General features: G+C 44.3%; 1 protein-coding gene across 1 annotated transcript; it reads left to right on the top strand.

Moving 5' to 3' along the window:
• The first annotated feature begins 417 nt into the window (after positions 1 to 417).
• On the top strand, positions 418 to 17,384 carry DGAT2 (diacylglycerol O-acyltransferase 2). Its single transcript, XM_075266269.1, has 8 exons — positions 418 to 488; positions 6,753 to 6,881; positions 7,016 to 7,123; positions 8,362 to 8,432; positions 9,323 to 9,527; positions 11,547 to 11,721; positions 14,228 to 14,430; positions 14,747 to 17,384. Exons 1-8 carry the CDS (start codon positions 449 to 451, stop codon positions 14,899 to 14,901), a joined length of 1,086 nt encoding a protein of 361 aa, XP_075122370.1. The 5' UTR covers positions 418 to 448; the 3' UTR covers positions 14,902 to 17,384.
• The last annotated feature ends 1,387 nt before the right edge of the window (positions 17,385 to 18,771 follow it).

Here is an 18,771-nt window from a genome sequence, read left to right as displayed (position 1 = left end):
AAGATGGGGAGGGGGTGCACGTTGTCTAAATTGTCTAGGGGACCATGGTACTATGTCACAGCCGGCGGTGCAGGTATAGGGGGGTAATAGTATCAGGCCCTGGAGCCTAAGGGGGCCCTAAGACCTCTCTACAACATGAGAAGACCTTGTATTATAGATAGCACAAGGTAAGGGGGGGCCCCATTACTCCTTATGAATTGGGGCCCAAGAGCTGGTGGGCACACTGATATGGGGTCAGTCACATCCACTCAGCCTATGGCAGCTCCTGTGGATGTCCAGGTCCCCTGAGAGCAGCTGGCACCTCTGCAGCCAGGAGCAATACCAGTGTTCACTCCTCCCCCCGGAGCCGCCACTTGGTTGCGTCCTCCTCCCCGTCTATATATACAGGGCGCCGCGGCCGGCAGCCAGTACCGTGCAGAGTCCGGGGGTGCGTGACTGAATCTGCAACATGAAGACCATCATCGCTGCCTACTCGGGGCTGCTGCGGGGTGAGCAGGGGCTGGGGGCTCTCTAGTACCAGGCTGGGGGGTGAGCAGGGGCTGGGGGCTCTCTAGTACCAGGCTGGGGGGTGAGCAGGGGCTGGGGGCTCTCTAGTACCAGGCTGGGGGGTGAGCAGGGGCTGGGGGCTCTCTAGTACCAGGCTGGGGGCTCTGCCAGGCTGAGGGGTGAGCAGGGGCTGGGGGCTCTCTAGTGCCAGGCTGGGGGGTGAGCAGGGGCTGGGGGCTCCTTAGTGCCAGGCTGAGGGGTGAGCAGGGGCTGGGGGCTCTCTAGTGCCAGGCTGGGGGGTGAGCAGGGGCTGGGGGCTCCTTAGTGCCAGGCTGGGGGGTGAGCAGGGGCTGGGGGCTCTCTAGTGCCAGGCTGGGGGGTGAGCAGGGGCTGGGGGCTCTGTAGTGCCAGGCTGAGGGGTGAGCAGGGGCTGGGGGCTCTGCCAGGCTGAGGGGTGAGCAGGGGATGGGGGCTCTCTAGTGCCAGGCTGGGGGGGTGAGCAGGGGCTGGGGGCTCCTTAGTGCCAGGCTGGGGGGTGAGCAGGGGCTGGGGGCTCTCTAGTGCCAGGCTGGGGGGTGAGCAGGGGCTGGGGGCTCTGTAGTGCCAGGCTGAGGGGTGAGCAGGGGCTGGGGGCTCTGCCAGGCTGAGGGGTGAGCAGGGGATGGGGGCTCTCTAGTGCCAGGCTGGGGGGTGAGCAGGGGCTGGGGGCTCTGCCAGGCTGAGGGGTGAGCAGGGGATGGGGGCTCTCTAGTGCCAGGCTGGGGGGTGAGCAGGGGCTGGGGGCTCCTTAGTGCCAGGCTGAGGGGTGAGCAGGGGCTGGGGGCTCTGCCAGGCTGAGGGGTGAGCAGGGGATGGGGGCTCTCTAGTGCCAGGCTGGGGGGTGAGTAGGGGCTGGGGGCTCCTTAGTGCCAGGCTGGGGGGTGAGCAGGGGCTGGGGGCTCTGCCAGGCTGAGGGGTGAGCAGGGGATGGGGGCTCTCTAGTGCCAGGCTGGGGGGTGAGCAGGGGCTGGGGGCTCCTTAGTGCCAGGCTGAGGGGTGAGCAGGGGCTGGGGGCTCTGCCAGGCTGAGGGGTGAGCAGGGGATGGGGGCTCTCTAGTGCCAGGCTGGGGGGTGAGTAGGGGCTGGGGGCTCCTTAGTGCCAGGCTGGGGGGGTGAGCAGGGGCTGGGGGCTCCTTAGTGCCAGGCTGGGGGGGTGAGCAGGGGCTGGGGGCTCCTTAGTGCCAGGCTGGGGGGGTGAGCAGGGGCTGGGGGCTCTGCCAGGCTGCATTTATTGCAAGGGGCTCTAGTATTTGCAGTTAGGAGTGATCTGGTATTTGGGGCAGGTGTAGCTGATTGTTGGGGGTAACATCACCTTATAATATAGGGGGGGGGGGGGTAGCATTATATAATGTAATGTAACAGTGTGACTAGTATGTATTATATACTACACTGGCTACAGGCTTGTCTAGATCTTTCCATCACCTGCTCTGATCTGTCTAATACACAGATGTAGCAGAGCTGGGTTGGTCATGGTGAGAATTGCTGCCATATGAGTGTTTATAATCTATAACCCTGCAGTCCTATGTAAAAGTACATGTAAGTGATGGTTAATGCTGATGGCTGTCTCAGCTCTGCTTTATCTGTTGACAAGAGACTATCCTGTAGCCAGTAATGAGTCGGTCTGCAACCTGTGGTTCTTCAGTTGGGGTGGAACTACAACCCCCAGCATGTCCTGACCGCTGCAGAAAGGAAGGGATCTGTTGTGCTGAGTTGAAGGTTTGACATGAGACCTGTTTGACTGCTGGATCTATATAATAAGGACAGGTGTAGCAGAGCTGGTTTTGTCATGGCCCTGATGTAACTTGGTAAATAGTAATGCTGACACCTGTAGTCCTATGTAAAGGTTGCATTTGCTTAATCACTGACTCAGCTCTGCTACATCTTTAGTTAATTGCATATTAGTCTGCGTTGTGACCTGTGGAACTACAACTCTCAGCATGTTCAGCAGCTGCAGAGAAGTCGGTGATCTGTTGCATTGGGTGTAGATGGGACGTATTGTGTGTCAAGCGGATGCTTTATAACCTATACATGATGTAGCAGAGCTGAAAGTGTCCTCATTTGTGTAGTGTGAGGATGATCCAGAAGTCGGACGTGTGACAAAATCGACTCTGCTACATCATGCAATGCTTGCACTGTACACCTGCCACGTGTGGCTCTCTAGATCTGATGGGGGTTGTAGTCTTACCCACCTGCGTAGCATCAGGTTGCAGATCATGGGTAAGAGGATAGGTGCCAGGTGTAGCGGGTAAACATTGGGTAATGCTGTGGTGCCAGGGACTGTAATATCTAGGGGGGGATGTGTAGGGTTGGAGTCTTTCTTAAAGGCGATGGACAATGGCTGTGACAATGTATCGGGGTCTGTTATATCCTGATACATAATCCCATATTCAGACCCTGTAGCTGAAGATTCGTTACAGTTGTATCCAGTGTAGCTGATCCTCCAGGCTGATATACATTGTAACAAACACTCAGTGGTGAGAAGTCTCTGCCTGGACCCAGGTCCTGGCCGTGGTATCAGTGCATGCAAGTAGTAGCTCAGTGCTGTCTGGAATACCTGCAGGGCTCACTGCATATAGTGACCAATAATGGGGGTGCAGGTGTGAGATCAGTCCCATGTAAAAGCAGTCAGTCATTATATTACCATAGGGTGCAACAATACAAACTCCCCTGCACTACATCTATACACTATATACATCTATACACTATATACATCTATACACTATATACATCTATACACTATATACATCTATACACTATATACATCTATACACTATATACATCTATACACTATATACATCTATACACTATATACATCTATACACTATATACATCTATACACTATATACATCTATACACTATATACATCTATACACTATATACATCTATACACTATATACATCTATACACTATATACATCTATACACTATATACATCTATACACTATATACATCTATACACTATATACATCTATACACTATATACATCTATACACTATATACATCTATACACTATATACATCTATACACTATATACATCTATACACTGCAGCACTGGATGTGTGCTCTGGCACAGTCCTGTATATTACAGGTGGGAGAAGTTGTGGTTACTACAAGAACTCCTTCACACTCCAAAGCTGCACTCTATTCTGTTGCCTTCAGAGCTGAAATCTCCTTGCCTTCCCGCTTTGCTCCAGTAGTTTCTAAACTGAGTGTCATCTTCACAAAAGGAACTGTAGTCACTCTATGTAGAGACAACTCCTCCCCCTTGTCTAATAGGAACATTGATTTCAGTTTATCCACAAGCCTGCTGACTATTTCTAGCTTTCCATCAGAATAGTGAGCGCAGCTCTGAAGTATAATACAGGATAAGTAATGTAATGTATGTACACAGTGACTGCACCAGCAGAATAGTGAGCGCAGCTCTGGAGTATAATACAGGATAAGTAATGTAATGTATGTACACAGTGACTGTACCAGCAGAATAGTGAGCGCAGCTCTGGAGTATAATACAGGATAAGTAATGTAATGTATGTACACAGTGACTGTACCAGCAGAATAGTGAGCGCAGCTCTGGAGTATAATACAGGATAAGTAATATAATGTATGTACACAGTGACTGCACCAGCAGAATAGTGAGCACAGCTCTGGAGTATAATACAGGATAAGTAATGTAATGTATGTACACAGTGACTGCACCAGCAGAATAGTGAGCGCAGCTCTGGAGTATAATACAGGATAAGTAATATAATGTATGTACACAGTGACTGCACCAGCAGAATAGTGAGCACAGCTCTGGAGTATAATACAGGATAAGTAATGTAATGTATGTACACAGTGAGTGCACCAGCAGAATAGTGAGCGCAGCTCTGGAGTATAATACAGGATAAGTAATATAATGTATGTACACAGTGACTGCACCAGCAGAATAGTGAGCGCAGCTCTGGAGTATAATACAGGATAAGTAATGTAATGTATGTACACAGTGACTGCACCAGCAGAATAGTGAGCACAGCTCTGGAGTATAATACAGGCTAAGTAATGTAATGTATGTACACAGTGACTGCACCAGCAGAATAGTGGGCGCAGCTCTGGGGTATAATACAGGATAAGTAATGTAATGTAATGTAATGTATGTACACAGTGACTGCGCCAGCAGAATAGTGAGCGCAGCTCTGGAGTATAATACAGGATAAGTAATGTAATGTATGTACACAGTGACTGTACCAGCAGAATAGTGAGCGCAGCTCTGGAGTATAATACAGGATAAGTAATGTAATGTATGTACACAGTGACTGCACCAGCAGAATAGTGAGCGCAGCTCTGGAGTATAATACAGGATAAGTAATGTAATGTATGTAGACAGTGACTGTACCAGCAGAATAGGGAGCGCAGCTCTGGAGTATAATACAGGATAAGTAATGTAATGTATGTACACAGTGACTGTACCAGCAGAATAATGAGCGCAGCTCTGGGGTATAATACAGGATAAGTAATGAATGTACACAGTGACTGCACCAGCAGAATAGTGAGCGCAGCTCTGGAGTATAATACAGGATAAGTAATGTAATGTATGTACACATGACTGCACCAGCAGAATAGTGAGCGCAGCTCTGGGGTATAATACAGGATAAGTAATGTAATGTATGTACACAGTGACTGCACCAGCAGAATAGTGAGCGCAGCTCTGGGGTATAATACAGGATAAGTAATGTAATGTATGTACACAGTGACTGCACCAGCAGAATAGTGAGCGCAGCTCTGGGGTATAATACAGGATAAGTAATGTAATGTATGTACACAGTGACTGTACCAGCAGAATAGTGAGCGCAGCTCTGGGGTATAATACAGGATAAGTAATGTAATGTATGTACACAGTGACTGCACCAGCAGAATAGTGAGCGCAGCTCTGGAGTATAATACAGGATAAGTAATGTAATGTATGTACACAGTGACTGCACCAGCAGAATAGTGAGAGCAGCTCTGGAGTATAATACAGGATAAGTAATGTAATGTATGTACACAGTGACTGTACCAGCAGAATAGTGAGCACAGCTCTGGAGTATAATACAGGATAAGTAATGTAATGTATGTACACAGTGACTGTACCAGCAGAATAGTGAGCACAGCTCTGGAGTATAATACAGGATAAGTAATGTAATGTATGTACACAGTGACTGTACCAGCAGAATAGTGAGCACAGCTCTGGAGTATAATACAGGATAAGTAATGTAATGTATGTACACAGTGACTGTACCAGCAGAATAGTGAGTGCAGCTCTGGGGTATAATACAGGATATATAGTCAGTGACTCCCCTCCACCTGCAATGATCTTGTGTGTAGCCTTCACCACCTGACACTATAAATATTCGCACATTGTTCCCTCCTTAATGAGCCCTCATGAAATAATCAGCGGCTGCTCGGTTACTTGGCGGCCGGTGATCTGCTCTGAGGTTCTGCCTTTTGGATTTCAAGGGCATTTACTATTTATAAGTGGTGGATCACGAGGGGGTCACTGGCTAGGAGTCCTATAATAATCTTTGTAGGATTTTTGGGGTTATTCTTTATTTTTCAACTTTTTAAACTTTTTAGTTAATGTGATGCTGTAAAAAAACAAAAAATCCAAACACCCCACAGGAAACGGCAGTGAAATGGTCCTGCTGAAATATGCAGCAGATAAGCGGATTGTGAAGGCAGAGTCCAATGTGTCAAGACCACAGCTTTGTCCCTAGTTAACATCACCGGGCCTGGCATGGCCGATACCTACAGGGGGATCATTGTTGGATAGGTGGGGGAGGGGGTGGTACCCCAATTTCTTATCCTGTAGTCACATGCCAAGACCCCTCTGCAGTTTAGTTTAGCCCCTCCTCCCTTAATAGCCTTGCTTTATTTCCAAATTTGTTGCATCTGCTCTTAAACCTACATCTCCTCCAGTCACATCTAAAGCTGCATTCAGAATCCTGCAGGTAAACAGTGAAGACTCAGCCTCTGCATAGAGAAGACTGCACTGTGTTATAAGCTTGCTGTAAGAGGTTGGGTGTTTGGTGCACTGTAGAAGTTGTGGACGCAGCTCTGGCTGTGACTTGAGGACAATGCAAGAATTGGGTTTTTGTTACTGTTGCATGTATTGTCTGGAAAGGGATTGAGCAAAGGGGAATGATCTGTGTATACAGTATACGGGTAGTCTCTGGAGGGGGTATATACTTATACTAATCATCAATGTCTCTGCAGGGACCGGCTCCAGCCTCCTCTCCTCTGTCCGCGATCTGCCCTCCGTCCCCTGGATCTCCAAATATAAAGTGGAGAGACATCTCCAGATCATCTCGGTGTTACAATGGGTCCTCAGCTTCCTGGCAATGGGTAAGTTCCAGTATAGCCAAATGGGGTAGAGCATAGGAGCTCACTTTATGGCTGGTGCTGCAAAGTGGCAAGGGAAATGGGAGATAAAATCTGCTCCGAGTAATGAGGGGTTAATAACCATATCTGTCTGACAGGGGTGGCCTGTACCGTCATCCTCCTCTACATCTTCTGCACCGACTGCTGGCTCATCGCCGCTTTATATCTGGCCTGGCTGGTGTTTGACTGGAATACCCCAAATAAAGGTGAGAGCAATCTGCACCCTGCCAAAATAGTGAGCGCAGCTCTGGAGTATAATACAGGATAAGTAATGTAATGTATGTACACAGTGACTGCACCAGCAGAATAGTGAGCGCAGCTCTGGAGTATAATACAGGGTAAGTAATGTAATGTATGTACACAGTGACTGCACCAGCAGAATAGTGAGCGCAGCTCTGGAGTATAATACAGGATAAGTAATGTAATGTATGTACATAGTGACTTCACCAGCAGAATAGTGAGCGCAGCTCTGGAGTATAATACAGGATAAGTAATGTAATGTATGTACACAGTGACTGCACCAGCAGAATAGTGAGCGCAGCTCTGGAGTATAATACAGGATAAGTAATGTAATGTATGTACACAGTGACTGCACCAGCAGAATAGTGAGCGCAGCTCTGGAGTATAATACAGGGTAAGTAATGTAATGTATGTACACAGTGACTGCACCAGCAGAATAGTGAGCGCAGCTCTGGAGTATAATACAGGATAAGTAATGTAATGTATGTACATAGTGACTGCACCAGCAGAATAGTGAGCGCAGCTCTGGAGTATAATACAGGATAAGTAATGTAATGTATGTACACAGTGACTGCACCAGCAGAATAGTGAGCGCAGCTCTGGAGTATAATACAGGATAAGTAATGTAATGTATGTACACAGTGACTGTACCAGCAGAATAGTGAGTGCAGCTCTGGAGTATAATACAGGATAAGTAATGTAATGTATGTACACAATGACTGTACCAGCAGAATAGTGAGCGCAGCTCTGGAGTATAATACAGGATAAGTAATGTAATGTATGTACACAGTGACTGTACCAGCAGAATAGTGAGCGCAGCTCTGGAGTATAATACAGGGTAAGTAATGTAATGTATGTACACAGTGACTGCACCAGCAGAATAGTGAGCGCAGCTCTGGAGTATAATACAGGATAAGTAATGTAATGTATGTACATAGTGACTGCACCAGCAGAATAGTGAGCGCAGCTCTGGAGTATAATACAGGATAAGTAATGTAATGTATGTACACAGTGACTGCACCAGCAGAATAGTGAGCGCAGCTCTGGAGTATAATACAGGATAAGTAATGTAATGTATGTACACAGTGACTGTACCAGCAGAATAGTGAGCGCAGCTCTGGGGTATAATACAGGATAAGTAATGTAACGTATGTACACAGTGACTGATGTCAGTATCTTATTCCAAATCATTAACCCTTCACAGGTGGCAGACGGTCCACATGGGTTAGAAACTGGACAATGTGGCGCTACTTCAGGGACTACTTTCCTATACGGGTGAGTGTATGGATTTTATATTTGGGGCCATTGGTCTTCCTATATCTGTGACTTGATATCGCTGTGGACTTTGTTCCTCCAGCGTTGCTCCTGTCGGTACAATGTGACCGTGATGGGCAGAATCTTAGATAAGTGTGAATCAGGCTACAGGCAGGTTACAATGTTCAGGTCAATGGAAAAAAAAAAACCTGCACATGGATGGGATCTGTATACTGTCCATACTATGGAATGAACATGGACCACATAATGGACAGGAATTGGACTAGTCCTGAGTTTGGGTTCACGGGTCCATGGAAAAGAGAACAGAGTGCAATATCCAAAACTAGCCATGTTCAGTAGCCCAAGGATTGTGCACCTACACCAGAGCAGCCATCACATGACCAATGAGTTGGGATTACATAAAGGAGTTGTAGTGACCTTGTATATTTGGAGGGGTAGTAATGAGGTCCTCTATGTATGGCTGTACTCACACCACTATATAAACACCAGACCTGCTACTCCAGTATAGAGTAGCCGTGAGATTCTAGTCCTGGCAACCCCTACGGTTGCCCACATAGACTATGCCACTTCCTATGACTACATAGCGCCTCCAGCTGGCGTGTGACTTGTCTGATAACTGCGGGGACACCACCACTTGTTTGTTAGCACTTGGACTGTGAAGAAATCCCCAGGCTGTAGTTATTGTCTTATCTCCGACACTTACGACATTGACCTTTGTCATGGCAGCTGATAGGACACAATAGATACTGAAGACAAGGAGATGATAGATCTTGGCTGACCTCATCACGGAGGCGTCACGTGCCTTCTATTGGGTTTCGGGCCAAGCACGTTCAGACTTTGAGTAATGGCGACTCTTGGACTGCTCTGACCGTCCTATATTTTTCTTCCAGTTGGTCAAAACCCACAACCTGCTTCCGAGTCGCAACTACATCTTTGGCTACCACCCCCACGGTATCATGTGTCTGGGGGCTTTCTGCAACTTTGGTACCGAAGCCACTGGGGTTTCCAAAAAGTTCCCGGGTATTAAGCCATACCTCGCCACGTTGGCAGGGAACTTCAGGATGCCGGTTCTAAGGGACTACCTAATGTCTGGAGGTAAGCGGTGGGCCTCGGGTGAGGAACAATGTCTGTATATATTATCCAAGAAGTGGCCGAAATATTAGGGAACTGTATAAGCAATTGTCCACCTATAGAATGCCTATACATAGGGGTACCTGCTTTTTGGTGTTGGCCCCTTTAAGGCATCAACCTAATCTAAGGACTCCCATAACCCCCCTTGTTCAACATCAGCGAAAAGCGGCTGCAAAACATCTCTATAGGACCAGGCCTATCAACATTATGTATGTAGCCCATTGATTTTAGTGTAAATGGCGTAATACTTCATTTTGCCTGTGGGGGTGCTGCAGGGAAACTGAACCCTTGCCAGGTTTTCTCCTACATCTGATGGCATTCTGTGATTGCTTTGAGCCTCCCTAAAAATAAATAAATCCTTTACACTTAGACTTACGAGGAAGTTTCACCACCTCCACCAACTCTAACTCTTTTGCATCCCTCTATAGGCTCCGCTCCACCGATTCTGGCGCAGTTGGAATTTTTCCTCTAGCCCTTATCGTTCCCGAGCAATCAGTGATTTTAGATTCAGCACCCAAAAAAGCTAATTGGGCTCCCCACTGCCAGGTGGGCGTGTCCCAGACTACCCACGTCAGCCCAGGACTGCTTAATTGAGTGGTAAGCAAATTGGGTGCAGAAACTAACAAGACTGATTGCTCAGGATTGGTAGGTTCTAGAGAAAAAATTCCAACTGTGCCAGAATCAGTGGAGCTGTGCGTATTCAAGGATGCAAAGAGTTGGAGTAGGTTAGAGGTCCCCTTTAAGTACATCTTGAATGGGCTACCAGTCATATTTATCTGCTGTCCCATGGGTAGGTGTTAACATTTTAAAAACGAATGCCTTTCTAAAGACAGTGCCACACTTGTTCACAGGCAGTGACTGGTACTGCAGGCTGGCTAAGGAGCTGATCTACAAAACCAGATAAGTTGTGAACTGTCTTTAAAAAAAAAAAAAAAAAAAAAAAAAAAAAAAAAAAATCTCCAGAAATTCGGTCCTTGGTGCTTTTTTTTTTTTTTTTTTTTTTTTTTTTTTTTCTGTTTCTGGGGAAGCTGAGTGGATCTAGAATATGGAAATTAAACTAAGGATGACAATTGGGATTGTTCTATCATCTGACCCACGAAATGGACAACCCCTTTAAATGGCAGTGCTTATCTATTGATGGTATCTATTGAAGGATGGCTGATAAATCTTTCATCCAGGATTATTGCTGTCCCTTACATATTGGGGAATTGTATTATAAGCAATTGCTCAATAGTGGAGTTTCAATGGGATTAGAAAGTAAGGTTTGCTTTTTTCCAGAAACAGCGCCACCATTGTTCAAAGGCAGTGTCTGGTATTGCAGTATTAAAGTGAAGGTGCTGAGCAGCCATACCTGGCACAGCCTACATGGACAACCCCTTTAAGCACTTGAACCATCAGGTTTGGGGCTTTGATAGGTATTGGAGTCACTTTTCGCACCTTGTTAAAGGGTCCTTCAGCAGGTGACCTCGAACTGTCCCGTTTCCTGTGTCCTCTGGCCGGCGGCTGGTCTGATCATGAAAGTAAAGCCTGTGACATTTCAGACTAAAATAGCCGCCCGCCGACTTTCCACCCGTGGCTTTCTTCCAGTGATTCTCGGAGCATTACATCTGCAGAATCTTGCCAGACTTTGTCGCGTTCTGCTTGACGACTGACTGGTCCAAGGTCACAGAGGGAACGGTCGTAACCTATAGAACAGAGCAATGATTGACCACGGTATAAAGAGCCGGACACAGAGATCTGGGAAATTTTAATTTTTTTTGTTGTGTTGCTAAAAATCCTGACCCGGGGTGTGGGGGAGGGGAGAATCTGGCGGGGGATTACTGGGTCTATAAAAGTTACACCACAGTAATCCCCTTGTAGTCGTGAATTATTCCCAGCAATTCTGTTAATCTAAGGCTAATACAAGATGTCAAGCACCTCGCTGATCCTGCCCCCTACTGGCCAGAAAACCTTCATGGCTAAATGTTCATTTTATTTTTACAGGAATCTGCCCAGTGAACCGCGACACCATAGACTACATCCTCTCCAAAAACGGTACTGGGAACGCCATAGTGATAGCGGTCGGAGGTGCTGCAGAGTCTCTGGACTGTCAACCGGGTAAAAATACCGTCATCCTAAAAGAGAGGAAAGGATTTGTGAAGATTGCAATACAGCATGGGTAAGAAGAAATGACTTGTAACTAAAGGGTTAATGCTGTCTGATCAGAATAGCTATATCAATGTATATACAATAGGGGGCAGTATTATAGTAGTTATATTCTTGTACATAGGAGTAGTATTATAGTAGTTATATTTTTGTACATAGGAGGTAGTATTATAGTAGTTATATTCTTGTACATAGGAGGTAGTATTATAGTAGTTATATTCTTGTACATAGGAGCAGTATTATAGTAGTTATATTCTTGTACATAGGAGTAGTATTATAGTAGTTATATTCTTGTATATAGGAGTAGTATTATAGTAGTTATATTTTTGTACATAGGAGGTAGTATTATAGTAGTTATATTCTTGTACATAGGAGCAGTATTATAGTAGTTATATTCTTGTACATAGGAGTAGTATTATAGTAGTTATATTCTTGTATATAGGAGTAGTATTATAGTAGTTATATTCTTGTACATAGGAGGTAGTATTATAGTAGTTATATTCTTGTACATAGGAGCAGTATTATAGTAGTTATATTCTTGTACATAGGAGGTAGTATTATAGTAGTTATATTCTTGTACATAGGAGCAGTATTATAGTAGTTATATTCTTGTACATAGGGGCAATATTATAGTAGTTATATTCTTGTACATAGGAGTAGTATTATAGTAGTTATATTCTTGTACATAGTAGTATTATAGTAGTTATATTCTTGTACATAGGAGTAGTATTATAGTACTTATATTCTTGTATATAGGAGCAGTATTATAGTAGTTATATTCTTGTACATAGGAGCAGTATTATAGTAGTTATATTCTTGTACATAGGAGGTAGTATTATAGTAGTTATATTCTTGTACATAGGAGGTAGTATTATAGTAGTTATATTCTTGTACATAGGAGTAGTACTATAGTAGTTATATTCTTGTACATAGGAGGTAGTATTATAGTAGTTATATTCTTGTACATAGGAGGTAGTATTATAGTAGTTATATTCTTGTACATAGGAGTAGTATTATAGTAGTTATATTCTTGTACATAGGAGCAGTATTATAGTAGTTATATTCTTGTACATAGGGGCAGTATTATAGTAGTTATATTCTTGTACATAGGGGCAGTATTATAGTAGTTATATTCTTGTACATAGGAGTAGTATTATACTAGTTATATTCTTGTACATAGGAGGTAGTATTATAGTAGTTATATTCTTGTACATAGGAGGTAGTATTATAGTAGTTATATTCTTGTACATAGGAGGTAGTATTATAGTAGTTATATTCTTGTACATAGGAGTAGTATTATAGTAGTTATATTCTTGTACATAGGAGCAGTATTATAGTAGTTATATTCTTGTACATAGGAGCAGTATTATACTAGTTATATTCTTGTACATAGGAGGTATTATTATAGTAGTTATATTCTTGTACATAGGAGGTAGTATATTAGTTATATTCTTGTACATAGGAGTAGTATTATACTAGTTATATTCTTGTACATAGGAGGTAGTATTATAGTAGTTATATTCTTGTACATAGGAGGTAGTATTATAGTAGTTATATTCTTGTACATAGGAGGTAGTATTATAGTAGTTATATTCTTGTACATAGGAGTAGTATTATAGTAGTTATATTCTTGTACATAGGAGCAGTATTATAGTAGTTATATTCTTGTACATAGGGGCAGTATTATAGTAGTTATATTCTTGTACATAGGGGCAGTATTATAGTAGTTATATTCTTGTACATAGGAGTAGTATTATACTAGTTATATTCTTGTACATAGGAGGTAGTATTATAGTAGTTATATTCTTGTACATAGGAGGTAGTATTATAGTAGTTATATTCTTGTACATAGGAGGTAGTATTATAGTAGTTATATTCTTGTACATAGGAGTAGTATTATAGTAGTTATATTCTTGTACATAGGAGCAGTATTATAGTAGTTATATTCTTGTACATAGGAGCAGTATTATACTAGTTATATTCTTGTACATAGGAGGTATTATTATAGTAGTTATATTCTTGTACATAGGAGGTAGTATATTAGTTATATTCTTGTACATAGGAGTAGTATTATACTAGTTATATTCTTGTACATAGGAGGTATTATTATAGTAGTTATATTCTTGTACATAGGAGGTAGTATTATAGTAGTTATATTCTTGTACATAGGAGTAGTATTATACTAGTTATATTCTTGTACATAGGGAGCAGTATTATAGCAGTGCTATTATAGCAGTGGTTATTTGGAGTACATGGGTTGTCATTCTGGTAACTCTGCTACTTATTGCCCTCTTTATCCTAGTAGCGGTAGTTTATACATATAATGTGTTTCTTGGTTTATTATATTTAGCCGCAGGTGGTGTTGCATTTTGGTCTCCGACCTCAGGTCTTCTAGTCATGAAAAAGTACAACCTAGTTCTGTCAGGACATGCTGGGATTTGTAGTATTGCAGCAGGGGGGAGGATTCTCCTGGCCTTCCTATTGCTCTGTATATATAATGTATGCCATGTTTCTTATAGGGCTGACCTTGTCCCGGTCTACTCCTTTGGGGAGAATGAAGCTTACAAGCAAGTTGTGTTTGAAGAAGGTTCTTGGTGGAGATGGCTGCAGAGAAAATTCCAGAAATATGTTGGTTTTGCCCCCTGTGTCTTCCATGGCTGTGGGTTCTTCTCGGCTGACAGCTGGGGGCTGGTGCCTTATGCCAATCCCATTACCACTGTGGGTGAGTGAGACATTATATCTATATGTAACCTCTTACTATACGCAAAGTGCAACACTGTCATCCATCTGTGGATATCCCCAATCCACTTCATATATGATCAGCCTTCGGTTTGGGAAAGTAGGGGAGGTATCACCAGAGTTATTTTTTGGGGGGTAATGGGTAACTTTCTTTGACCCATTCCCTTTAAGGTGGTCTATTTTAAGGGGGTGTTCTATGGTCAATTGGTAGATCATGATGGATTATTTAGACCCTTGAGCCAAAAGCTAATATTCTCCAACCATGATGACCTTTATATATCATTCCTTCTCCCTTCCAGTTGGAGAACCCATCACGGTCCCTAAAATAGAGAAGCCCAGCCAGAAGGACGTGGACCTCTACCACAGCATGTACGTGACCTCCCTGCAGAAGCTCTTTGACAAATACAAGACCAAGTTTGGATTGTCTGAGTCTGATGTGCTGGAATTCAACTGAAGCCCCGGTCAACGATCGATCAATACTGTCCTATTGGAAGGCTTATCTCGAATCCATGACAAGGTGTCCACGAGTCTTCTACATGAGCTTTGTCAGCAACCGAGCTGTTGTCCTTTCAGACTTTTACCTGATAAAGCTCCTTTCTTGGTAATGACTGTATCTGCTCCTAGGACTTATCTCAGCACTTATTCCTACGAGCAGTGAGAATGAAGGGTCTGTATGTAAGGACCGCCTGGCCTCCTTATTTACTACCCAATGACTGGCTCCAGTTATGAGGAAGACCAAGACGTTGGTTCACATCCTCCTGAGATGTCTATTGAATCGCCATTGGGAAGCAAGATGTCCAATACACAATGGATTGTCCTAGGATAGGGTTCTTGTTGGAGAAGGTCCGTGGTCTTGGTAGAACCATAGGCATCTTGCTACAATGTGACCAATCTCTATACTGTGTAAAGGGTATCTTGTAGTATCTGATAGATCCATTACACTGTAGCCATCATTACGTTCAGTATTGTTTAGGATGTGCCCAACTCAAAGATCTTATAGGGGTCTGATCTATGGGTATAAATCTGCACTAAATCCATTTCTTCACCAGGACCTGGGGCAAAGCTGCAATTTCCTGGGTGTCTGGGAGCCGGTGTGCACTGAAAACATTGGAGGTGGTGGGCTAAATAGGTATTGCATTCGGTGAATCATGAGGGTCCCTGAGATCTTAGCAGTAGGTCTCCACTCTAAGATGGGAAAGCCTTCTTCCCTATGCAGAAGTTGGTGCCCATATTAATAGACCCTTAGCCGAAGTCTTCTGTAGAGAGTATACATTCCCCCTGATAAACTCTGATGTCACCAGTCGATCAGATGTCACAAAAAGGTGACATCACCATTTGTACGGTGATGTCACTAGTGACGGGTCCTGTCACTGTTGGCATTGGCTTGGATCCAGTACTCTGCTCCAATGTCTTCAGAGAAGCAGGGCCATAGTGTCTTTAGGCTAAAAAGACTTTGGGTTCCCATGAAAAGCTTCTACAACATGGAGAAATGTCCCAATCCTAGAGTTCAACCACTTCTTCGACCCTACGATTGGTTGACCTTCCATACGTTCACACACGCTACCTTATTCATAATCTTAACGATAAGGGACCACCCAAAACTTCATAAAGAAGCCCTTCTTCTGTGGAGACCCTATAGCCAAGACCTGTTGTGCGGGGTCTACTATACCAGCACATCTTTAGGGTCATTGGGTGGACGAATATGGTAGCAGTTGGTGAGCACTGGTTGATTAAACGTGGTGCAAGAAGACAAGGCTGTGCCTCATTGGTGACAATCATTGGAAAGTTAATGGCGTCCACTCAATGTCAATCTGCTGCTTTAGGCAGAGCAGCCCAAAGCGTGCCATGTCCTGTTAAATTGCTTTCAGATATTTTATAGATCATGGCGTAGCCCATATTGACGCTACCTGTTGCAAAACTACAACTTCCACCATGCACATTCACTCATCTGGAACTCTCCTAGAAGTGAATGGACTGGCCCACCAGAGTAATGAAGGTCCTCCAATGGACTCTAACATGGTCCAACAGAAGACCCTCAAATTGGAAGGGTACAATGGTCTGCTTCCTAGGAGTGGTTGGGACCCAGAATCCCTTGTAGCTGTTGGGGTCCAAGGTCCTGATCTGACACTGAATGAAGTACGCTGGGAGTTGTAGTTGCCCTACACAAAGCCAGTGGCCTCAGGTTACCTGTGAATGTTATACCCTACAAGTCGAAGCCCTATACGTTGACGTCCTCCATAACCAGCACCAGGGATCTGAGTTGCCACATCCTAAACCTCGTCCGTCAGCACAAGGAGTCTTACCGACTCCCTCATAGCACAAGCAATGCAAGTTGGTAGTGAACCTCGATATCGGAGGGTAAAAACCAAATATAATTTTTAAGAAAATTTTTGTTGTATATTTGGTGCCGGGTCCACACCAGCCCCAATCGAGTCTACACCATGTTAGTGCAATGGTTTGGCACAACATAAAAATTGTCTCGTTTCCAAATCTACCGTGCCCAGCGGCAGACTGTGGGGTCATGCTGGGGGTTGTAGTTGGGTAACATTGTTGTGCCGTTCCAAAGCCCAAAAGGTGGTAGGCGACTTTGGTGCGGTGTTCCCGGCCATAGCGACTTCCTGCCCACCATTCAGCTCTATGAATGTCTTTGTAATCTCTGTCTACATGTTGGGGAGGACGACTACTGGGAAGTGCAATTTTTTGGGTTTTTTTACTGTATGATTGTAGAACTTTTTTTTTTTCCTAATGAGATGAAATATTCGCCGTTTCCTCGCTAGAAGCGTTGACGCGACCTTCTTCGAGGATTTGGCGACCTGTGGAGGCTTCTGTCATTATTTCCGTGCCTTGATCTGTTCCGGACTCTGCTATTTTATGGTTTTGCTGTATGATATGCCTCATGTATTTTATTTTTGTACAAGTGGATGTAAATAAATCTGATCAGAGAACTTCTAGAATTTGGATTTTCTGTCTCCTAAAAACTTAATGCAATTGACCATTGCCCATGAATGGGACCGTTAAAGGGGCGAGTGGATTCCCCCTTCCACTCAATGTATTGGATCAGGGGTGTAAGTAGGGAAAACCAGGCCCCATAGCAATATTATGACTGGTGGTCCCAACCAAGCCTCACACTGTATACTGTATACTGACCCCATACAGTAAGGGGTACCTCTATGGGGGCCACAAAAGAGGGCAAAGGCCACTAAATACTGGATTATTCCAACAAGTAACTGCTGATTTGTTCACTTGCCCGTCCCCACTCCTGTCCATGGCCTCCCACTTTGGCCTTGAGGGGGCGCCATATATTATGACCCAGCACTATGCGGCATTAGGACTTTATATCCCAACATTGGGCCATAGTGTGCAGTGGAGGAGGCCATAGACTGGAGGGGGGGGGGGGGATGGGCAAGTAAAAATAAACATACCTGCTGGAATAATCTGGCCAAAAATAGGCTGGATGAGCCCCATAGCAACTGCCGTGGCAATAGTTCCAGCCCTGTATCAGACCCTTAGGAGTCCAGTGGGTGGTTCTAATTGACGGCTCTACATATTGGTTGTCAAACATTGAGTTGGACCGCCCACTGGACACCTGAGCCCAGAAATAAGAAGGTACAAATGACAGTTTTCTGGAGAATAAAAAAACAAACAAACCTGCAAATCGTTCTGTTCTGAGATGAGGCTGCCAGAAGAGGCCACACTGTCCTGGTGACCGGGGGTCTTTCATAGTACAAAAGGCATAGACAAGGTCTACACTACACTAGAGCTAGTCTATGGGAATATGGAGTACATGGAGCTGTATGAATCTGTCTTCAGGGAGCTCCCCCTAGAGGTGGTGGCTGGAATCCAGAAGTTAATATAGCCAAAGGGATAATAAAGTAGAGGAATTTAAGCTCAGAATCCAAGACTGAAGCTATAAAGGCCCTATAGATATAATATGAAACTATGGTCATGTTTACATCATATTTAGATCTATTTAAAGGATGTTTAAAGACTTATTAAAAAGGATGGACATTCATTGGTACCACTTACATTATTCGGTTCAATGATTCAGTTGCTGTCCACTGTGTACATACATTACTTATCCTGTATTATACTCCAGAGCTGCGCTCACTATTCTGCTGGTACAGTCACTGTGTACATACATTACATTACTTATCCTGTATTATACCCCAGAGCTGCGCTCACTGTTCTGCTGGTGCAGTCACTGTGTACATACATTACTTATCCTGTATTATACTCCAGAGCTGTGCTCACTATTCTGCTGGTGCAGTCACTGTGTACATACATTACATTACTTATCCTGTATTATACTCCAGAGCTGCGCTCA

This window comes from Leptodactylus fuscus, chromosome 2 (genome assembly GCF_031893055.1).
Source record: "Leptodactylus fuscus isolate aLepFus1 chromosome 2, aLepFus1.hap2, whole genome shotgun sequence".
In the NCBI taxonomy this organism is placed as follows: Eukaryota; Metazoa; Chordata; class Amphibia; order Anura; family Leptodactylidae; genus Leptodactylus; species Leptodactylus fuscus.
Note: the sequence above shows the minus strand (reverse complement) of the source record. Positions and strands in the feature narration are given on the sequence as shown.